This window comes from Asterias amurensis, chromosome 17, assembly GCF_032118995.1.
Source record: "Asterias amurensis chromosome 17, ASM3211899v1".
In the NCBI taxonomy this organism is placed as follows: Eukaryota; Metazoa; Echinodermata; class Asteroidea; order Forcipulatida; family Asteriidae; genus Asterias; species Asterias amurensis.
Genome location: NC_092664.1, coordinates 14,413,206 through 14,438,454, shown reverse-complemented (window position 1 = coordinate 14,438,454; position 25,249 = coordinate 14,413,206). Strand labels below are relative to the sequence as shown.

The following is a 25,249-nucleotide window of genomic DNA, read 5'->3' as shown; positions in this document are numbered from 1 at the left end:
TACCTGGCCTCGTAAAAACAAAATGTGTATAGGCTTAAAACACCAATACGCTCGGAGCTTTTGGGGCGTATTTAAAAGTAGGACTGTGGTATCACCTTTGGTGATTATACTCCGAAATTGTACAGACATGTTAACCTAATTGATGAGAGTTACTGCGACTGATAACAAGTGACAAACAATTCCCTTGAATGGAAAGTGGTTTTAAATAGAGGAAAGAAAAAAGAAAACAAATCTTATGTGAGAAAGATATCTGCATACAACCTTTCTCAGATTGTGTATTCTTTTTACGATTTCTCTCCCTGCAATGAAAAACCTTCTCAATATTTACAATAATAAATGAAACGCTACCACCTTTTAAAATTAAACGTTTGTAGTTTTGTTTTAGTTGTTATTAATTATACAAATCTCCATTTTATACAAACAATCGAAACTTGATCAGTTCCTAAAACCAAATGTATATACTCTTTAAGAAATGAGCTCTGGTTCTACCCCAATCGATTAGAGACCAAAACATTAAGCTTCAAAATAGTTACGGATTGCCGCTAGACAGTCTGGATGGGTCGCTCGAGGGGCGTTGAAACATTCGATCGGAAGTTGTTATAATTGAACTACCCATTGGTCTTTGCCTTGTCAATTGATCTATGGCTTGACTGTCCAATGACGGATCAGGTGTACCAAGAAGCATGTTAACCTGAAATGATGCTTACAGGCAGTGGACACTATTGGGAATTACTCAAATTAAGTACGAGCATAAAACCTTACTTGGTAACGAGCAATGGGGAGAGGTTGATAGTATAAAACAGTGTGTGAAACAGCTCCCTCTGGAGTGACATAGTTTTCGAGAAAGAATAATTTTCCACCAATTTGATTTCAAGACCTAAGATTTAAAATTTGAGGTATCGAAATGAACCATCTAAAAGCACACAACTTCGTACGACAATGGTTTTTATTTTTTTAGCTTTCGTTCATTGTTATCTCGCAACGTCGACGACCAAATTGAGCTCAAATGTTCACATGTTTGTTGGTGTATGCATTTTGAGATACACCAAGTGAGAAGACTGGTCTTTGAAAATTATCGTTAGTGACGTCCACAGTATCTTTAACTGCAAAGACAAATCAGTTCAGTCTCAGGCAACTCAGAAATATACTAGTATAGACACCTTTAAAAGTGTCTATTGTTGTATGTGCGGCACTTAAATGTAGCCCGAGCCCCATTTGGGGCTACATTTAGGTCAGGATACATTTAGGGCTCGGCTACATTTAGGTGCCGCACAGTCGTATGTTGTACGTGGTCACGTAAATAAATAGGGTTGGAGCCCTTTGATTCTACAATTGTTACAGGTTGTATATGTACAAAAAGCCATTTACTTTTGTTTGAGCAGTCCTCTTATGATATCTTGCTTAACTGATGTGACAAATCAGTTTCCCCAGTCGTTATACAAACGATCAGTGTGTCTTCTTGTCGTATTGTAGTAATTGTATCATAAATAGCTGAGGTGGAGTACTTTGGTTCTACTTTATTTAGTTACACATTGTTGGCTTAAAACGGGGGCGTTTTGCAGTTGCCGTGTTAACTTGATTTGTTACTTAACTGTTAAGACAAATCAGTTTAATGCCATGCAAACGAATATAGAGTACACTCGTCGCATTTCGTATGTTGTAACATAAACAACCAGGGTTGGAGTACTTAGGTTCTACTTTAGTTACACACATTAATGTATACTTTTTTAGGAATTTTACTTTTGTTTTTGAGCAGTTGCCGCGTTAACTTGATATGTTGCCTTAAATAACAGCTACTACAAATCAGTTTCATTTCAGTCCACTCAGTACAAACGAATAAGTCTACTTGTCGTTATTATGTCGTACAAAATCGGGGTTGCAGTACGTACATTCTTTCTCTAGTGTTACACATTGTAAATTTGAAGAAGAATTTATTTTTCGAAGTTTCGTTTACAAGGGAAGGTACATGTTTGGTACAAAAGAATAACGTAGTTTTTGAGAAAGAGATAATATCTCACTAAAACAATTAACAACTTCTAGCTAGAAGTCTCTTTTTTTTTAATATCTGAAAGCACACAAATTCGTCCGACAAGGGTGTTTTTCTCTGACATCATTTTATCGCAACTTCGATGACCAGTTTCGCTCAAATTTTCACAGGTTTGTTATTTTATGCTTATGTTGTGATACACGAAGTGAGAAGACTGGTCTTTGACAAATACCAATTGTGTACTTTCCCTTAATCAGTAATGCATTACTTTATCAATGCTGCATTTATGACAATGAATATATTATGTAAGAAGGTACATTAACTACTGATATAAAAAACATTACTTTATGTTGGTTATGAAAGCAGTTCTGCTGGTTTTTAAATATATGTATATGGTGGATAACATAAAGTGCTTTCACTGTCAGCAGTTTGTTTGCTAGCAAAAACCAATTCTGTAATGTTCCTTTAAAGGCAGTGGACACTATTGGTAATTACTCGAAATAATATAAGCATAAAACCAATACTTGGTGACGAGTAATGGGGAGAGGTTGATGGTATAAAACATTGTGAGAAACGGCACCCTCTGAAGTGCTATAGTTTTCGAGAAAGAAGTAATTTTCCACGAATTTGATTTCGAGACCTCAAGTTTAGAACATGAGGTCCCGAAATCAACCATCTAAATGCACACACCTTCGTGTGACAAGGGTGTTTTTTCTTTCATTCATATCTCGCAAGTTCGCTGACCGATTGAGCTCAAATTTTCACAGGTTAGTTATTTTATGCATATGTTGAGATACACAAACTGTGAGGGCTAGTCTTTGACAATTACCAATAGTGTCCACCGCCTTTAAGGCTCTTCGAGGAAGCCTCTGCCAGGGTACAATCGTCAGACCATTAACTTTTGTTTGCATTTATATCACGCATTTCCTTTTGATTGGCAAGCAGTTATTTATATTTACTAATACTTTTAAACCACAAATATGGCGAGAGAATCATCCAAAATGGACTAACCAACTCCCTCCAGCCCGTAAGTTAATTACATTACGTGATCCCGTTTTAGTCTTGAAAAGGGCAACCAAGTTGCAGGGCTTATATATGCACATATAATGCGATGACGTGTGTGTTTCCAGACACCATTATTCTGGATTGGGAAAGTCATCTGCGTCAGACGAAAATATGTTCGTTGGAGGATATTGTATGACCACTAGGTTTGGCACAGATACATTTTGCTCCCAGCCACTCTGTCCCGCTTCGTTTGACCTATGACGCAATCCCCTAATCAACGTATCATTATTATTTTTTTGGACAACTTGGTTTGTACGTGTTTTGTTTTTTTGTTTTGTTCTCTCTTTTTTTTCACACGAAATTGAGTAATTTTCAAAAGGTTGAAATCGATACGGGTATTTGCAGACAGTTGAATGCAGTTATATTCTAAAGCCTATAAGGGGCCCAGTACTTCCTTCTCTCCATCTTGATTAATGAAGGAAATAGAAAACTCAAGATCCGGGGGACTCAAAATTGAAGTCCGGTAAAAATGATTTCCCCGGCGTGTAGTGGATTCAGTCATACTCCGGCATGGCATCCAATTAACTGTTACGAAGGAGCAATAATTTTCGATTACAAGATCCTTTTTTCCCCATCTTCTTTGACGTGATTAGAGTTTAATTTGAAGGCTCTTTTGTTTAGAGAACATGATGTTTATGTCTAGGGTTTGATGATTGATGACAACGAGTTCAGTCTTCAAACTTTCTTGATAAAAGACTCTTTATGCGGAATGAAACGTTTCTTCGTGATTTAAGTTTTTATACAGATTTGAAGAGGCACATCATTTTAAATTGCCAACCTTTTAGCTGTATTCTTTGACGACATTTGAGTTTAATTTGAAGGCTATTTTGTTTAGAGAACATGATGTTTATGTCTAAAGTTTGATGATTGATGACAACGAGTTCAGTCTTCAAACTTTCTTGATAAAAGACTTATTATGCGGAGTGAAACGTTTCGTTGTAATTGTTAGCTTTTATACATACTTGAGATAGGCCTTTATTATTATTTTGTTTTTTGGCGAGACTATACTTTAAGTTAAATTCTCTTTTTGTTTAGAGAACATGTTCTTCATTACAAAGGGCCAATGATTGATGACAATTATTTCAGTCTTCAAACTTTTTTGACAAAAGACTCTCTATGCGGAGTGAAACGTTTCTGCGTGATTTAAAGTCACCTGGAAATAATTTTTTCTTTCAAACATAAGAGTATATGCTTACGAACAATAAAACAATTTTTTTAGTATTTGTTTGTTACGATTTATATGTTTAAAAAATATATAAAGTTGTTTGGGGACTGACTCCGCCTACCCCTTTTGTGACGTCAATCGAGGCAGACTTTGCCTGCAGTGCGTATAGTAAACACACGTGCAAAGTACATGTACGTCCAAGTCGTGAGTTGGTACATTTCAAAAAGTGTTTTCTGCATTCAGCAGCAATACACCTGGTCGGCATTGCCGGAAAAAAAACACAAAAAACGTACAAACTCACGACTTAGTCCGTATATGTACTTTGCAATTGTGTTTACTCTACGCATTACAGGCAAAGTCTGCCTCGATTGACGTCACGAACAGCGCCCTCTCGGGTCGGGGTCTACTCTTAAATTTGTAAATAACATAAGAACTGATTTTTTAAAACCTTAGTTAACTGTTTATTCACATTCCACTCATCAAAACACATATATTAGTGACAAAAGCTTTATTTTGAAAAAATACCACTTTCAGGTGACTTTAAGTTTTTATACAGATTTGAAGGAGCGCACCATTTTAATTTGCCAGACTGGTATTCTTTGACGACATTTGAGTCGAATATGAAGGCTCTTTTTGTTTAGAGAACTTGTTTTTGATAGCCTCGTTTTATTGATTGATGACCCTTGATGAATTTTGTAATTTAAGGGGTTTTTTTTTCATTAAGATTTGATGGGGCACATCATTTTATATTACAAGAAATTGTCTTTCTTCCTTGACGTGATTAGAGTTAATTTGAAGGCTCTTTTGTTTAGAGAGCATGTTGTTTGTGGCTGAAGTTTGGTTGGTGACAATAATTTCAGTCCTGAAACCTTCTTGATGGAAGACTTAAAGACAGTGGACACTATTGGTAATTGTCAAAGACCAGTCTGTTCACTTGGTGTATCTCAACGTATGTATAAAATAACAAACCTGTGAAAATTTGAGCTCGATCGGCCGTCGGAGTTGCATGATAACTATGAAAGAAAAGGAAAAACACCCTTGTCACACAAAGTTGTGTGCTTTTAGATGCTTGATTTTGAGACCTCAAATTCTAAACATGAGGTATCGAAATCAAATTCGTGAAAAATTGCTTCTTTCTCGAAAACTACGTTACATCAGAGGGAGCCGTTTCTCACAATGTTTTATGCTATCAACCTCTCCCCCATACTCGTTGCGAAGTGAGGTTTTATGCTAATAATTATTTTGAGAAATTACCAATGGTGTCCACTGCCTTTAATATGTGGAGTTAAACGTTTCTTTGTGATTTAATTTTTTTATGAAGATTTGAAGGGGCACATCATTTTAGATTAAATTACATATGTATTCTTTGGCGAGATTAAATTTGTGAAGGCTTCTTTTTGATTAGAGAACTTGTTGTTGATGACTAAGGTTTGATTGGTGACAATAATATTTCAGTCCTGAAACCTTCTTGATGAAAGACTTAATAATGCGGAGTGAAACGTTTCTTTGTAATTTTCGCTTTATAAACACTTGAATTTACCTATTTTGGTCTTTAAACACGTACTAATATTGAGGTTGTTGATTGTTGATTTGTTTTCGTATTGGGGCCTTATTTCAGCTGCTTAAGCAGAAACTGATGCTTTAAAACACATTTTCTACTAAGCAGGTTTACAAATGTGGTAAATCATTGTGTATAACTTTGCTGTCTATACTTGGGAACTATCTATGCTGAAGCAGATCTTTTAATGTATATTTGCCTCAGCAACATGTGTGGGTCTAATTACCAGGTAGAGAGTTCTTTAGAGAACTGTCTTGCTACCGCAGAGAATATTCGGGAGACTTCTCAGTTCTAATAAGTACTGTCCTGCTTATTTACTGCTACCTGGCTAGAAAATCGGCTGTCTATGAAATCATACACTGGTCTGAGATATTTAAAGGCTGTTGGTATTTGTCAAAGACCAGTCTTCTCACGTGGTGTATCTCGGGCCAGCCCCAAGTGACCCTATCCACAAACGGGTCACTTGGGGCTGGCCCGAGGTGCTCTGACGTCACCACGTGAAGGGTCACGTGATGATGCGTATTTTTTTTCCAAGTGGAACGTGGGTAAATATCTGCAAACGTTTGTCCTGGAAAAAAATAGGTGACTTTTCCAGGACGAGCGTGAGGTAATTTTCAATGCCCACGTTCGCCCTGGAAAAAAATAAAATACGCTACTTGGATGAGCACGCTGGGGTCGACCCAGGAAAGCTAATCGAACGTACCCTATGTCTAATGAGGGAGGTCAAAGTTCAAACTACACGCCGGTTTTGATGCTGGTCTCTGGCGTTATTCACGAGCCTTGAAGTGTGACGTCAGATGTTCAGGCTAAAGTGGGGCATAATTTCACTGGCGCACATTGCACACGCCTGATAGGAGTGACCGCATTTTAACAAAAATGTTGCACTTTTAAGAAAAGGTTGAAGCACTTTCAACCCTTTTAACTTCATTAGACACTGTGCAGATGGGAACAGTTTAAAACACAGCAATTTGCGAGAGTCGCTGGCAGAATGCATCACCTCCTTGCTAATCAGATCCGATGCAGACCTTCTAAAGTAATAATGGGTTTACATGAGCGGAAAATATGATCAGAGTCAAGTGCATTTGAAGATATATTGCTCATTGGGGTGTCTTTAAACAGTCTCACAGATATGTCAGATGGACCTTGTGTATGCTGCCCTCCAGTGTATAGACCTAACAGGTTGCCTGAACCTATAGACCATGTAAACTTTGTTTACAATAAGTGTGACCTACATACATTATTTGAGTATTCTGGCACTAAAATTTGTGACTGAATACTTTACAATGCTGGATTTGACATACATACCATGCTGGATTCAACACTTTCAAAGTGTAGTCACTCACCGAAATCATGCAAGTGTTGGATTCAACTCTTTAGTTTTAAGAGTGTAAATAATGTACTCTGGTAAAAGCCCCGATCTAAATGTAACCCGTATCTCAATGTAGCCCTATTTGGATAGCTCCAAACTTTGGGCCCTAAATGACTAGTCCCCTACATTGTACCTTTAGGTGAACTGGGAGTAACTGTAGTCCGACACCCGTTACCTGAATGTACTCTGGGAAATTACGCCCCAATCTTAATGTAACCCGTATCTCAATGTAGCCCTATGTGGATAGCTCCAAACTTTGGGCCCTAAATGAGTAGTCTCTTACATTGTACCTTTAGGTGAACTGGGAGTAACTGTAGTCCGACACCCGTTACCTGAATGTACTCTGGGAAATTACGCCCCAATCTTAATGTAACTCGTACCTCAATGTAGCCCTATGTGGATGGCTCCAAACTTTGGGCCCTAAATGAGTAGTCCCCTACATTGTACCTTTACGTGAACTGGAAGTAACTGTAGTCCGTAACCCGTTACCTAAAACGTACTTTGGGAAATTACGCCCCAATCTTAATGTAACCCGTATCTCAATGTAGCCCTATGTGGATAGCTCCAAACTTTGGGCCCTAAATGAATAGCCCCCTACCTTGTACCTTTACGTGAACTGGAAGTAACTGTAGCCCGTAACCCATTACCTGAATGTACTCTGGAAGGTATACCCCTATTCTAAATTTATAACGTGCCTCAATGTATTCCATTTTCTTGTCTAGGTTGAAGGTACAAGGTTGGAGCTATACGTAGAGATTTGGGCTAAATTATTGGTGACGCAACTGAATTGCAATTTTAAAGATCTTTTGTGAAAACAAACATATCGTGAAATTTTGTGGTACCCGCTGGTATTATGGACTCTAACTGCATGTAGCCTAGGGGCTAGTTTAGTGGTGTGGTGCTCTAGCAATGCAATGTTCTACAGTTCCAATCCAACATAAGGTTTGTTTTCTTTGGCAGTTTTTTTTGTTCAAAGAACTCCTGAAAGTATACAGCAGTGGTCGGGTAAACAAACAATTAAAATATCACAAATAACAGAGAAAGTAAGAAAGAAAACAAAAACAAAAAAAACAGGTGTTCGTCATTTCGCGAAAACACTAAATCAGGGTTTGCACTTTGTTCGCCATTGTGCTACAAACTATGATTGCAGATGTTCAGATGAACATTGTTTAGACGTCAAGTTTAGCCATTCATATTATGTATTACATCCACCGCCGTTTAATATAGATTTAATGTCAATCTCAGAGCAAACATCGATGTTTTATTCAAGTCTCTCATCAAAACAGTGAGGTCACCAATGAACGAAGTACAGTTGATTAAGAACCTTAATACAAACCGAGAAGTGACTTGTCAGTAAATGTTTACGAGTGGTGAATAGACAGACCAAGGACACCATTCGTGAATACACCTGGTTTTCCAGTAGAATACACTGTGTCAGCTGCTCCCTCGGGCATGTTAGAATGAATTAACCTTATTTTAAACTCCGTTCCACCCACACAAATCGTTAAGACTTAAGGCGAAAATGAGAGTTACTTTTGACACCGTGCTAAGCTAAAAACTACAACTAATGCACAATGCACTAATGGACACTATTGGTAACTGTCAAAGACCAGTCTTCTCATTTGGTATTTTTTATGTCAACATATTCATGCAGGAACATAACAAACCTGTGAAAACTTGAGCTCAATCGATCATCGATGTTGCCAGTTAACTGTGAAAGAAAAACACCCTTGTCACACGAAGTTGTGCGCTTTCAGATGCTTAATTTCTTTTGTATCTTTATTTATGAGTATTAATTGACACAAGAGACTATGTATTCAGATTATGGACCCAAGTTCTTAATAATGAACCACAGGTAGGATTCGCATTCAGAGAGTCCGTGTACTGAAGTTTGTTTAAGTTGATGGTGCACCATGACCCATCTTGGGAGCTAGCATGGTCCCTTCCTCTCTGGATCGACCAAGTGACATTAAGTGACGTCCCTAGTGGGGGCTAGCGAGACATATCCCGGGGCAAATACTCCCGAGTTTACCGGTCTGCGGTCTATGAGCTCACTCGAGGGGGCGGGGAGCCAGACCATTAATGTATGTTTTTCCCTTGTGGGGTATTAATGTACCTCTAGCTTAATAGCCTTGTGCTATTCTCATGTAATGCATTGTCTGTGATATACAAACGCAGGACAAAGGACCGTCTCTACTACACAGTGTTTTTTTTTTTAAGGGTCTAAGTTTAACCCAGATACGTCGGTTCTCTGAAGTCAAACTTGTGTTGGATTTTCATCGAAGTGGATTTTGATGACAGCCTTTGCTTTCGGTTACTCCCAGAAAGGCATACATTTCTCTGATGCACTAAATACATACCATGTGACAGTGCACCCAGTTTGGCTGACTGATCAAATGTACCATTAGCAAACTTGAAGAACTCGTCTGTCAGTCTTGACTGGATGTTTTATGAAGTGGTCTGGAAGGCTTTAAGGTCGTTGTATTTAAACAAGATGTGTAGTGTAGAATTTTCACAGGGTTGTTATTTTGCGCATAATGTTGAGAATACAGGTTTTCGACAATTATCAATAGTGTCTGTAATAGTATTTTCTCTAACTAAATACTATCAGAAATAACTCACTAGGAAACAATTAACTGGGCTTCTCAAATCGTGTTGTCATAAACTCTCCGTGTGTAAGTAACATAATCATAACATGTGATAACCATGTACAGCTAACTGAGGGCGCTAGACATAGACAAGATGATGCACTTGTCACAGTGTCCAGTGTCTTTAAACTCTAAGTCCTGTACAAAGTTGAAAGCAATGCCTCAAGTACGGAGCAGTGGGAGCAAATAACCTGAACAACACTCCAGCTGACCTCTGCCACAAATAACACCCACAGTTACATCCAAACGTCCGCAATGCTGTGCCTCCGTAAGCAATAATATAGACGTTTGCTTGTTTCAAAAGGTTGATTAAACCTTAGCGGGAAATGTTACAAGTAGTGGGTGGGAGCTTCTAATTTGATTTCACAGACTGCAGAGTGTAAATCCTAAGGATTGATACAAAGTTGTGATGAAGCGGATTGGAAAATGGTCATCATTTGGTGCGTAAACCAATGTGACATAGAGGGCACAGAGCCCTTCTCTTTCCTTTCTCACTGACCCCTAAATGACTTCTTCCGTCATTATTTATACTTACATTACTTCCAGATTGCTCAGACCTCGGAAGGTGTTCACGTTCAATGTGTGGATCAGGTTGTTCCTGAGTGAACTAAGGGTGTAAAGAGAGAATAAATATCCATGAAAGGGAATCATAAAAAATAATGCAGATTATATAACACGAACGTGTGAACGTTTGTTTTAAAAGAGTATTGCGTTATTAGATATTACTTAAAGACAATGGACACTATTGGTAATTGTCAAAGACCAGTCTTCTCACTGGGTGTATCGCAATATATGCATACAATAACAAGCTCATTTGAGCTCAATCGGTCGTCGAAGTTGCGAGATATTGATGGAAGAAAAAACACCCGTGTCGCACCATGGTCACACGAAGTTGTGTGCTTTTAGATGCTTGATTTCAGAGGGAGCTGTTTCTCACAATGTTTTATACTATCAACCTCTCCCCATTACTCGTAATCAAGAAAGGTTTTATGTTAATAATTATGTTGAGTATTACTAATAGTGTCTAGTGCCATTAAAATAGCTTTATTATTATTAAAAACACAACCTGAGAGACATTACCGACAGCAACGCTTCTCAAATATTTTTTTGTTGGCGCATACAAACTGATAATATCTTTTAACGTAACCACGTTGTAAGGCATAAACGTAACAATTTGCCTTATTTCTTCGTCCTAGCCCAAGTGGCCACACCATTGATCCCAGTGCAGCCCGAGATTTAGGTGAAGCGTTAGGGTGGAACGATTAGTTCCGGGCTTCATTGAGGTGCAAATATGATACTACATTTATAAAAGCGGACTTCGAACCACACACTTTAGAATAATAAATAAATTGTAATACCGAAATTATATAGTTACAAAGATCAATACAATAATGATAACCATCATCGATTACAAACTTACATTTCGGTTAGGAGTGACAAATGCCGAAAGGCTGCGGGATCGATGTACGAAATAAAGTTCTGTGACAAATCGCTGGATAAAAAAAAAAGAGGCAAAAACATGTTTAACTTACATGATTAATAATCAAAATATCGACTAATGTATAGCACAGTAATAACGAAATAACATTACGCTTCAAACATCGTTACCCCTGGTCACTGGGCAGAACTTATCATTCCTTAAAGGAACACGTTGCCTTGGATCGGCCGAGTTGGTCTTTGAAAATCGTTTGTAACCGTTTGTTATAAAATGCATATGACAAGAAAGATATTTTAAAAGTATAATATAATGATCCACACAAGTAATTGCCTCGAAATTGCGTGGTTTTCCTTTTACTTTGCGAACTAACATGGGAGTCAAAAATTTGACTCCCAAAAATGGCCGACCGTGTTAGTCGACGAGGTAAAAGGAAAACCACACAATTTCGAGTGATACTTGTGTGGATCAGTATATTCTACTTTGCAAATATCTTTCTAACCATATGCATTTTATAACAAAGGGTTACATTCGCTTTTCAAAGACCAACTCGACCGTTCCAAGGTAACTTGTTCCTTTAATTCATTGACGGGAATTTGTCAACAGTGCTATTTTCCATATCGCAAGACAATCTTGTCAATGGCTTTCCTTTGGTCGCTGCTGCCTTTTAAGAATTTCTCCCAACTTAGTTGTCACATTTTCTGTGAAAACCGTGTACAACAAATGGCATGCTATTGTCTGATACACTGTGTACAGCTAGGCATCCCAGATAAAATATACAATAAAATACATAAATTGATTATAATAAAATAAACAATAGCTATGATATCTGCTCTCGCTCAGATGAAATCAAAATGAACTTAAGAAGATGTAAATAAGTATATATAATTGATTAGTACAAACAGTGCGGGTTCTTGTTAACTTCGATAGCAGCTTCCCCGCGCTTGATTAATTAGTGTCATTCGATATTATTATTATATCATTAAGAACGGGTCCTCGCAGTTTATTTACAGTACGACATTTTTTAAACATCATTACATCGAAGTTGCGGCAAATTCGCGGCAATTTCGATGAGGGATAATAAAGTTTTTGCTAACTTCGTTTCATCTTATTAACAACCAATTTATTAAAGACACTTGACACTATTGACAATTGTCTTAAACTAGTCTTCTCACTGGGTGTAGTCAACATTATATGCATACAATAACAAACCTGTGCAAGTTTGAGCTCAATTGGTCGTCGAGGTTGCAAGATAACTATGAAAGAAAGAAACACCTGAGTCACGCGCAGTTGTATGTTTTTAGAAGGTTGATTTCGAGACCTCAAATTTATAGTAACATGTATGAGGAGCAAATAGAGAATGTGCGAGTTAGGTCTCAGATAAACCCAAGGATTAATATTTGATACCGCGGGGTGTATTATATAGCGTAAAGTAATATTCATAAATACCTCCGACAGTTTGGATGTTACTGTTGGTGGAGATCGCGTCAAGTGGGTTTTCTTAAATGCAGTGGACACTTTTTGTAATTACTCAAAATAATTATTCGCATAAACCTTACTTGATAACGAGTAACGGGAAAAGGTTGATAGTATGAAGCATTGTGAGAAACGGCTCCCTCTGAACGTTTCGAGAAAGAAGTAATGTTCCACGAATAATCTTGATTTCGAGACCTCAAGTTAATAATTGGAGGTCTCGAAATCAAGCATCTAAAAAGCACACAACTTCGTGTGACGTTGGTGTTTTTTCCTTCATTATTATCTCGCACCTTCGACGACCAAATTGAGCTCGAATTTTCACAGGTTTATTATTTTATGAATATGTTGAGATATACCAAGTGAGAAGACTGGTCTTTGACATTTACCAATAGTGTCCACTGTCTTTAAACGGTTGATAATGACCAGCTGGAGCTGTTTATAACCGAGGTGTTTTCGGATACGTTTAAATGCATACTAATTTGCGCACAATTACAAATCCGAAAACTGTCCTTGTCATAAAAATGCAACACAGGTACAGGGAAAAACTCGTCGCTTTTACCCTGTATTCCCTTATTAGTAGAAAATAATGTAATGAATAAATATATTTGTCCTGTTGTTTATAATGCGAATTTGCGAGAGGATGTTGCGCTTAATAACCAGATTAGTTCGACTACAGCAATCAGCAAAGGCAAACTTCAGGTTGTTTTGCAAGATGTTCATAAAACTTTACTTTGGTAGCTCTCCTGAGAAGGATTGTCTCTTGGTTGAACTTGATCAACCAGCAAAATGTCAGATTGGCACTCATCATATATTTGTCTTGAAAACAAGCAATTCTGCGTTGTGTGTTTAAGACACCCCGGGATACCGGCAAGAAAAGACTGATCCATCTTGTCCACCCGCTTAACACTACTTCCGATTTACAAATAAATTGAACGAAAACAACGCGGAGGCCATTCTAAAAGTTCGTTCTACTATATTACCCGTAGTTAAAACCCAAGAGTACTGTTTTTACAAAAAAAGATAATTGATGCATTTCCCACAAGGACGTATGAAAAGATCACGGAACGATGGGGGGCAAACACGTGACTTCTGGGAGATCCAGCGTCTTTCATAACAATTTATGTATGTTTTTATTGTTTTTTGGGGGTTTTTTTTGCAAAAAAAATGTTAATGGCCTGATTTTTCGACCCTAGCAGAGTCTTACTCGAAGGCCTTTTTTTTTTTTTTTTTTTTTTTTACCCTTTGAGAAAGACTCTGCTAGGGTCGAAACGTCAGGCCTTTTACTATTTTGTTGCATTTATACCATCGGTCCATTTGATTGGTAAGTTGTTTGCAACTGCTAGTTTTACTTTATTTTATGTTGTTTATTCATTTATTTTCGAAAAGTACCGATGGCAAGACTAAGTCAGGGTCATCTGTAGGTTGCTTTAATAAATCTACTGAAAAAAAAGTATCTTTTCTCGAATTATCTAAATAAGTATACTCTTCTTATGTCACCCTGCATCTCTATTAGTTTCTAGTTCTGATTAACATTCTAGTTCAGTACTTGCTTGTTATATAAGTGTTGTTTTCCTGGTATCCTAAGCCAAGTTCTTTTGTAACTTCAGTTCTGCTTAGAAAGCCACTATATTGTTGCATAAGGCATTCATTAACGAGCCTTCGTCCATTCCTCATGTATTTTCTGTTTTATTTCTTTGAACTGAATATCAATTAAACGAGAGTTTAACGTGGATTCAATTAAAAAAAAACAAAAAAAAAACAAGGTAATTAGAATGCTTGTACAAGTTAACTACATAAACTGTACAGCAAAAAAAAAAAAAAACTAAAAACAAAAAAAAACCCATTTCAACTCCCCTACCAAACATAAGTATTACTTAAAGTACCTTGAAAATTAATAAATAGTTTTGTTCTCATCATTCAGTGCTAAAAATACACCATGAAAACAGGCGTCACGTTTAGTTATCATTCTGTTTTGAACGACTTTACCAGATCCTCTTTGTGCCAGAGCACTGATAACAGTGGCGCCTCTCCTCAAAATAATAATGAAAGTACTAATTACCTGCTCATTAGTGTCAGGTTTAATCATCGAACTTAAGTAACTTGATCCAACCTTTGTTTCCTTCTCAAATTACAAATATTGCTTCAACTGTCTCGGGTATCACGTTTGTGCTCAACATAAAGTAATAGAAGTACCCTTTAAGACAATGGACACTATTGGTAATTGTCAAAGACCAGTCTTCTCTCACTTGGTGTATCTAAACATATGCGTAAAATAACAAACCTGTGAAAACTTGAGCTCAATTGGTTGTCGAAGTTGCGAGATAACAATGCCAAAAACACCCTTGTCACACGAAGTTAACATGCGTTTAGATGGTTGATTTCGAGACCTCAAATTCTAAACTTGAGGTCTCGGAATCAAATTCGTGGAAGATTACTTCTTTCTCGAAAACTATGTCACTTCAGAGGGAGCCGTTTCTCACAATGTTTTATACTATCGACCTCCCCCATTAATACTCGTCACCAAGTAAGGTTTTATGCTAATAATTATTTTGAGTAATTACCAATAGTGTACACTGCCTTTAACTCATAGTATCATGCTTAATTAACGTTCTAAAGTATACCATGTTGTTATTTTGTCAAACTTATTTAACAATAATGTGTTAGGTCGCTTGTAAAGAAAGTCTTTAAAAATGTCATTTGTTAAAAAATATATAAAGTTTTTAAGTATTTTTGTTCATCATACTGCCTATTTATTGTTCTCACTGTTTTGTTATTCTTTCCAAAAATTAAACATATTGCTTCATGTGACTTGTGCGAGATGTTTCTGTCTCAAATTATGACGTTTGTGCTCAACATGTAAATACAAGTGCTTAGCTCATTAGTATCATGCCTAACTAATGTTCTGAAGTAACTGTACTTGTGTTCCTTCTCATATTACAAATGATGTGTCAGGTCGCTTGTCAAAAAAGAAAGTTCTAAATACTTTCTTATTACTGCGGCACCATAATGTAGCCCGAGCCCTAAATGTAGCCCGAGCCCTAAATGTAGCCCGGACCTACATGTAGCCCCAATCGTGTACCTAAGTGTAGCCCGGACCTAAATGCAGCCAGTCGTGCTTATGTTTTGTTTTGAAGTATTATGTACATTTTCTTTCTCTAATATGATGATGTGTCAGGTCGCTTGATGGGGTTTAATGTCATTCAACATTAAACACAAACAAACGATAATTACTTGCACAGAAGTGTCATGCGTAATGATGTATCTTAAAGCCATTGGACCCTTTCGGTAAACAGTGTTGTCCAAGGCCCACACTTTGTGTACCACAACTTCTATATCAAATAACAAACCTGTGAAAATTTAGGCTCAATCGGTCATCGGAGTCGGGAGAAAACAACGGAAAACCCACCCTTGTTTCTGCGCGTTTCGCCGTGTCATAACATGTGTTTAAAATAAATCCGTAATTCTCGTTAACGAGAATTTATATTGTTTTGCTGTTTTCTCAAAAAGTAAAGCATTTCATGGAATAATATTTCAAGAGAAGGCTTTCACCATTGCCTTCTGTAAACCCTGTAAGTTATTTGTAAATCTGTGAACTTTTATTTTTTTTCTGAACCGAAAGGGTCCAATGGCTTTAATAGTTTTATTTTGTTATTATCTCTTGTTTGTTTTATTTGTTTTGTTTTGTTTTCTCTCAAGTTACGAATACTGCTTCAAGTCACTTGTGAACAGTTTCTGTTGTGACAAGTGCGCTCAAAATTGGCTATCAATATACGAATGACTTGCTCGTTAATTAGCATTCTTAAATAACTTAATTCAACCTTTTTCTTTTTGAAGTTATACAAATACTGTATCAGATCACTCAATAAGTACTTGTCCCCTAATCGACGTCTGTGTTTAATGATTATGCTACATGACTTGCTAATTACTGCCAGTTGTCTTTACATTTTGTCTGATTGATGTGCATTCCTAAGTAATATTTTAGTTGACAGGGAGTCAACAGTAAGTAATACTTTTTAATCGGAAAAACAGCATTAGCGTGCGACATGCTATAATAAACCTTGAAATAATTGGCATTTTGATAAGGGTGAAGTAAGTGACCCAAAGGAACTATAAGGAATTGCAAATCCAGCACCACCCCATTACAGATATTGACTTTGCACCATCAAACTTGGTCAGCTTGCAAAGGCATTCGACACACTTGGTAGATGTTAAAGACCAGTATTCTCACTTGGTGTGTCCAAACATATGCATAAAATAACAAACCTCTGAAAATTTTGGCTTAGTTGGTCATCGACTTTTCAAGAGAATAATGAAAGAAGAAAATATACCCTTGTTGCATTACTGTGTGTGCTTTCAGATGCATATTACAGTAAAAGGCTTCAGCTGAAGTATGTGTATTTTGTGATTGAGAAATAACTCTTTCTTAGACACTACGTTACCTTAGAGTGAGCCGTTTCTGACATTGTTTTATGCTTTCAACAGCTCTCCATTGCTAGTTACCAAAGTTTTTTGCTAACAATTATTTTGAGTAATTACCAATAGTGTCCATTGCCTTTAAACTATGTCAAATAGGCTCTGTCCCTACAAACCGTGGCTAAAACGCGCCCTTTTTGAATTCGTGTTTCGAAAAACTTCCTTAATTACTAAGTATATCAATTTTTGTTGTTTGAGCTTTTCATACCAAACTTTTCTTCATACCGCTTTCCAACTTTTTGTTGTATTCTTGTGATAGCGGATAGATGTACCTTTATTTGGCATAGGTGAAAGTGCCAACACTTGTTGTATTGTAAAGTACTCGTTTTCTACAAACTAAGTGTTATTTATTCCCCATTTTGTTTGTGATAATTATGAGTTGTTTGTTTTGTGTAATGGTAGAGTGTAATTAAGTGCATTTGGAGTTATTCCGCCATATATTGTTCACCGAAACATGACATTATACGCTTCATCGTGTGCATCAAATAAACACATATTTTATCTGCAATACTTTAGGAAGTAGGAGACTATAGAACAAACAAACAGCAACGAAACATTAACTCAAATTAATATACTATATTGTTAATTCCATTTTGTTGATAGGGGCATATACTGTTCACTGTAAACAAAATAATATACACTTCTACGTTTCCAACAAAAGCAAATATTTGATGCTATATTTTAGGGAAGTAAGAGACCATTGAACAAATAATTAGCAAAGAAATGTGAACTCATATTAAGAAATGATAGTAGGTTTTTTTTTCATTTCGTTGATAAGAGCCTTCTGTTTACTGGAAGTGGGGCACTAAACACTTCATCACTTGCATTAAATAAAATAATTGTTCATTGGTCATATTATTTTAGAAATAAGTACACTAGCAAACAAATACACACGAAATATGAACTCAAATCAACACACGGTGTTGATGTTTCCGATTTTGTCTACGCTTCTAATAAGCCACTTGACAGTTTTTGGTAGTTGTCAAAGACCAGTTTTCTAACTTGGTGTATCCAAACATATGCATGAAATAACAAACCTCCGAAAATTTAGACTCAATTGGTCATCGATGAGGAAGGGAAAAATAAGGAAAATACACCATTGTTGCACAAAACTGTAAGCGTTCAGATACCTAATGCAAGGCAACAATCCTGATTTGTTTAAATATTTTAGTAAGTATAACCTCTTTCTCAAGAACTAGTTACTTTTCGTGAGGGAGCCGTTTCTCACAGTGTTTTGTACTATCAATAGCTCCCCCATTGGTTCGTTACCAGGTAAGTTTTTTGCTTTGGTTTAAACGTGTTTTCGAGTGCATTTAACACTGATGTCGCGTTATTTTGCATAAAATAATAGTCTATTTCGGTATCAAGAAAGTATAAGTTTAAAACATAACTGAAAAAGCTGAGTGTTTCACCAAAGGACACACACATCATGTTTAGTAATACCTCAAACCATATGCAGCTGTAATTGCCATTCGTTACACAAAGTGTTTTCATTTCGCTTTTGTAGGATCATGAAGTATACATTACCAGTAATCAACATCAATCATCCATGGAAAGCTTACCGTGTGTGCAAAAAATAACATTGTCTAGTCACGATAAAATATTAATTACGAATGCACCATTAACTTGTGAAGAATTTATGACTCTTACAAGCACGGTTGGTTAACTTGAATTAAGAGAGTGAACTTTAAGTGAACTTAGTGATTATGAGAGAAAAATAATGTTAATGATTTTGGGGGTTGAACAAAGAATTGACTAGAGTGGGATTCGAACAAACGACCTCCGGATTATCATGCATTAACGGAGTCGAAAATTTTAATCTCTGTTTATTTTTATTTTTTTAATTAAATTACGTATTTTTTCTCTCTTTATTTTTCTATTGCATTCCACACAGATATCTTTGCGATTTGATTGGTGGATTGCGCGTCAAATGTTAATCATTGTTTCCAAAAATGTAGTGCCGCGATGCTTCCATTTTGTTTGTTTAGTATTGGAGTCCACTATGCATGTACGCTCGGCGTATAAAAGGATTCTTGATGAAATCAGAGTACAAGCAACACAGGAAACTGTCATGGCGCGCTGATTTTCAAAAGTTGCCGCATGCGTTGTTCATGTTGGCATTGTTGTATCCTAACTCAAGTATGACGTCCATCTTGGCAGCTAGAATAATTTAGTTAGCCAAGATGTATGTTGTAGTTTAGTTTTAAGATGACGCTTGTGCATATGGGTTATAATATGGATATTGAGAGACTTTTAGAACACTTGATGCGTATGCTAAGAACTCCAACGCAATTAACTTGGTAAGTCTGCTGCCACCTAGCGTTCCAAAGTTTCCAATTATTATAAACGCTTGGCAATGTAGGTCCTGAATCGATTATGCTCAGCCCGTGTGTCCAAAAGAGTCGACTTCGTGTCACGGTGGATAGGGTTCTAATGTACAAGATATTATCCGATCTGTTTAGGCGATCTTTTGTTTTTATGTTTGCTTGACGTTTCATGGTGTTTCTCTTACATTTTCCAAGTGACAATGACTCTGTAATGAGTTATTATAAAACAATGCGTTACATTGTTTTCATTGTGTACACTGTCACATAAACCGAGGAGAAGATCACCCCAAACTGCTGCCTACCAATCATTGTATGTAGCCGCTCCCCCTCCCCCCCCCCCCGAACACACGGACACAATCACCAAACTGACCTCAAATTTGCTCTCGCCTAGGATCTTTCAGAGTTTTCCCTTTGTTTCTTTCTGAAAATGCATTTGTTATGTAAAATGCAATGCTATTGTCTGTTCGCTAAACCACTGTGGTCTAAATGGAGTGTGTTTGCATGTAATCGAGTCACTCAGTTTCGTCTCGTGAAATTAAATATTAACATTTTCAGATCGCGATTATAATTACATTTTTCGAAAATTTACTCTTTTACTAATACTTTTTATCTAATAAATATTTTCATATAAAAAGTAACCCTTGCAGACATTTTGTTTTCTCGCAATACAATTATACATCTAGGATGCAATTCGATTTGTCCATTATGTGTAGGTTCGGAGATGAAATCAATGGCATGTCCCACTAACTAAACCTTACAACATATGTACACGTAACGTTGAACACTACAAAAACTGGGATGTTAAATTGATTCTCTTGGTATCCATACTAGACAACACTGACACGGTGTTAGTTTCACAAACGATACAGTAATGGGGATAAATAACACCACGTTGGTATTGTCACATGTAGATACCAAGAATTTAATGCCGCACAGAAGACTTACAACGTGACGATGGCGAAGACTAGAGCAAACTATAGTGGGAACGTTGTGAAAGAGCTCACTGCGTGGAATAAACGAGAAGTAGTCTCGACCCATTCAAAGCTAAAGTAGTAGATCTGGGCGATTCTCTACCTTCCGACCCAGGAAATAGTTAAACAGACAGTTTTAAAGCAATCGCACAACATCGGTAAACAGTATTGTCCAAAGGCCCACACTTCGTTTACCACAACTTATATATAAAATAACAAACCTGTGAAAATATAGGCTCAATTGGTCATCGGAGTCGGGATACAATAACGGGAAAACCCACCCTTGTTTCCGCACGTTTCGCCGTGTCATGACATGTGTTTAAAATAAATCCGTTATTATCGATGTCAAGAATTGATAACTGGTTTAATGTTTTCTCAAAAAATAAAGCATTTCATGGAATAATATTTAGGAAAAGTATTTCATTTCTGTAAACCCTGTAAGTTATTTGTAAATCTGTGAACAGGAAGTGTCCAATGGCTTTATGAACTGAGTAGTCTCCCGAATTCCGAAAATGACATAATCTACCTGAAACACTGATGGTGTAATAGCAAACCAAAATTGATATTGATACCTCACTATAATAAGCCATGTGGAGATTATGGAACCAATGCTATAACACGGTTTGGGTCAATTATTACTTCCAAACCAAAAACAGTGTCCGTCATACCTAAAAAAGGGTTCCAGATTTTAATATTGAGGACAAATGCTGTCACTGTGTGAAAACAGTATTTATTTATTTATTTGTATTAATTTATTTATTTATTTCCAGGCAACCAATACATACAAATAATAGGCAATACAAATAAGACTACACTGAGAGCAAGCCTGCGGATAACCAACGAGCGAAACTAATAACCATCTAAAGGCAATCCAGACAGTAACTATAACAAAGGCAGACAAGGGTACAAGGACAAAAACGTCATACAAATTTGGAAAATAGCACATCAAATACCATATGAGAACTACTAGTGCGTTGCCTGAAATACCATAAACAGATTATCCAGTCGATCAATCAACATAATTATCTCTTCAAACATGCAGTTATTTTCCCGAGTCATCTGCATTGACTATAAAGGCCCTCAGAATAAGATCGATGTAATCAAATTCAACTAGGTCCTCATGAAAAAAAAGGTCATTCTTGACCTCACCACACATCGTAGAAATTCTGCAGATCAATTTACGTTGTTACAAGTGAATGGAATTCAATAAATGTTTGCACACGTGCATCACATGATGAGTTTGTGTCTGTCTTTAGTGAGAGCTCTTAAAGACACTGGCACTTTTGGTCTAATCAAAATAATTGTAAGCATACAAATTTACTTGGTAACAAGCAATGGAGAGCTGTTGAGAAAAATAAAAATTTATGAGAAACGTAGTTTTCGAGAAATAATTAATTTTTCAATATTTCATTTGAATTTTAATTCGAGACCTCAGATTTAGATTTTGAGGTATAGAAATCAAGCGCCCGACAGCAAACAATTTCGTGTGAAAAGCAGGCATGAGAATGGGTAATGATAAAAAAACAGGAAAAAAATTAAGTTGATTGAAAATGTCAAAATTCTATCATTTTTGTGTGCGAAGCGCGCAGCTTGAAGTCCCTTACGGCCGGGGTCCAGGGCCCGCTTAAGGGCCCTGGGAGCTCTGGGTATTTTAGAAGCTCTGTGGTGGTCTCTGATGCATTTCTGACACCTATTTTTCCAGGTAGAAGTGAGCTACTTTTGTGTGATTTTTCCTTTTTTTTTTTAAAATAGGTTTAAGGGAAAATAAGGAATGTAAAGCTCAAACAATTTTGGGTTCGCCTGCGATTTTGTTACAACTCCGGAAAAAGAAAGGGAAAAAAAAATAATAGTAATAATATTTTTATTTTTTAGACGATCTTAACCCTTATTTCTGCCCTTGAAAATGTTTTTTTTTTCTCACCAACAACCATTTTTATAGGTTCTTGATTTGAAATTCGGTTGTGTAAAAGAAATTCTTTTGCAATTTAATGTTTGTGATTTTAACAATCCGTCGGCGACGCACATTTTAAAATATATATATAGGCCTATATATTTGGCGAGAGCGATGTGTTTTTGAGAAAGAGGTTGTTATTCAGCATAGGGTATAACTGGAACGAGGTTGAGATAAGACCCCAACATAGAAATAGAACCAATGAAGAAAGCACGTCGTCCGCGGACGTACCGTGTGTTCGCTAGTTCCCAATATATCTTTCGCTGGTTGTGAGGCAAATAACAGGTACCAGTTTTCCATGGCCTGCCGGCGATCTCAGATTCGTGCCGCGCCGCTCATTGGTTCGTGTACAAACCTGCACGTACACAGTACACATGGTGCAAACACGTGCATTGTTTTTTCAGTAGACTTTCAAAAGTCTCCACACGTGTTATGTTTGCTGCTGCAGCAGCGAGCGCATTACACGCAAACATTATTGAACCGTACCACTGTAAACGAAGCGAGGAATGAGGCAAGTTTATACATCTGTCGCTGCTGCCGCATGCATGCGCCATGCAAGGAAGACCACAAGCCGTAAACTGGGCCAGTTGCTTGACGGTAATTTATTGTTTAGGTGCCGTTTTTTCATGAACGCCGTACGTGTGGATCCGCGATAATAACAATTACAAAGGTAAACTTACATTGTCTGACTAGAGAAGAGGGACTAGAGAAATCCAAATGTATACCCCCAAAAACCTACCCCCCGAATTTTATAGCAAATTCACATCGAACTCGGAGACCACAATTTTGAAAGGAAAAAAACCGGAATTCCGGTTTAAACCGGAAGATTCTCATGCCTGGAAAAGTTTGTTTTTCTTCTTTCGTTATTATCTCGCAACTTCGACGACCAATTGAATTCAAGTTTTCCCAGGTTTTTTTTTTCTGCATATATTGTGAGATACAGCAGGTGAGAAGACTGATCTTTGACACTTACAAAAAAGGTCCAGTGTCTTTAAATACGGCACTTATTTATGCAGCAACAAACAACATTGAGGAGGAAAGTAGAAAGTGTTTTTTGATTTACTCACAGATGTACGATGCCTGGGGATGCCAAAAATGAGGTTGCCTCAAGGCTCCGGATGTTGTTTTTAGACAAGTCCCTGAAAAGATAAGAAATATAATTGTATAAGATTTTATCAAGTTGTTAGTAATAAATATATGCACTTTTATCGTTATTAAGTTGGATATTAAGAAAAGAAAAACAAAACGCCAGAAAAATGGGGAAAAATGGTTTTAAAGGCAGTGGACACACTATTGGTAATTACTCAAAATATAAAGTATTATCATAAGACCTTACTTGGTAACGAGTAATGGGGGAGAGGTTGACAGTAAAAAACATTGTGAGAAACAGCTCCCTCTGAAGTGACGTAGTCTTCGAGAAAGAAGTAAATTTCCACGAATTTGATTTCGAGACCTCAAGTTTAGAATTTGAGGTCTCGAAATCAAGCATCTGAAAGCACACAAATGGTGGTTGTTCTTTCATTATAAGCTCGCAACTTCGACGACCGATTGAGGTCAAATTTTCACAGGTTTGTTATTTTATTAATATGTTGAGATAGACCAAGTTAGAAGACTGGACAACTACCAATAGTGTCTTTAAGGCGCCACAAGCATAGGCGTAACTGTTATCTATAGCTTATACGGGACCCCTCAGATTGCTTTTAGGTGGCATTCGTTGGTAGGCTGCGATATTTTGTCTAAATATCCCGCACTTGCTAATTAAAATTGCTGGGGAAATAAACACATGTTCCTTCAAGGTTTGTTTTCTAATCTTGTTGTTGGTGGTGTTTTTTCCATATTAGTTTACGCCAGACGCATGTTTATTGACGTCATTCTACCAAGTAATTTTCAATATCATTTAGCTTCAACTTCTGTACAAGTTTAATATGCAATACACATGGACGCTCATTTCAAGTATACTGGCCTTACTGTAATTACAACTGCTGAAGGGAAATTGCGGTCGTGACTTGGGGAATTGTGGTCATGTTAAAACGTTTGTTTTCCCGAACAGAACGTTCCATTGAAATGTGCTGTACTTTGATAGCTTTGTAACGTGAAACTTAATTTTTGTTATTTTCAATTTGCAAGGCCGGGCAGATATAATATACAACTTGCACGGACAGTACTCCCCTTCTTTAACAAACTACGTGACTATCAGCTCGTAAAGTCAGTCTCTGTACTTTTGGTAATTATTCCAAAAATTAATGACCATAACCATGACCTTGATAAGGCGCACTGGAGAGTTGTTGATTTTGAATTTGGAAAGGCTACATACATAAAGCATATCAATGCGCAACAAAGGTGTTCTTCACATCTAGTTTTTGCAATATCGATGAGCGAATGAGCCCAAATTTGTACGGATTTGTTATTTCATGCATGTTATGTTGGGATACAACAAGTGAGGTAACTGGCTTTTTGAAAATTAACCAGACGGTATACAATGCCTTTAAAACACCCGTTTTGATGTCATGACACTGTTTGAACAGTTTGTGTTTAACAAGTTGTGTGTATCACAGTAAAAAAAGGTCGATATATACACATCTTTAACATATCTTAGTTCTCGAGTAAAAAATATCAACAATAATGACCGCCCTTAAATATCATGGCCCTGGGGTAGTTAGTTTTACTAAAATCAGTTTTCCTCGACAAATTTCTTCCACATGACTTAATAGCAAGTTGGAACTGTTTTTGTTTAGTCCGAAAGCTCCTGTGGTGTATTTCAAAAAGAGTTGTGTAATAGACTGCTCTTGACTTTGGACGAGTTACTCATCCTGACTTAAATTTT

At 36.9% G+C, this 25,249-nt stretch overlaps 1 protein-coding gene across 1 annotated transcript in view; it reads right to left on the bottom strand.

Moving 5' to 3' along the window:
• Window positions 1-25,249, bottom strand: part of LOC139950141 (uncharacterized) — a 145,743-nt gene that overhangs the window by 33,220 nt on the left and 87,274 nt on the right. The window contains exons 7-9 of the mRNA XM_071948767.1: window positions 23,493-23,564; window positions 11,213-11,284; window positions 10,328-10,399 (exon numbers count right to left, since the gene is read on the bottom strand). Coding sequence (XP_071804868.1) covers window positions 10,328-10,399; window positions 11,213-11,284; window positions 23,493-23,564 — 216 coding nt within the window. The remainder of the gene's footprint in view (window positions 1-10,327; window positions 10,400-11,212; window positions 11,285-23,492; window positions 23,565-25,249) is intronic.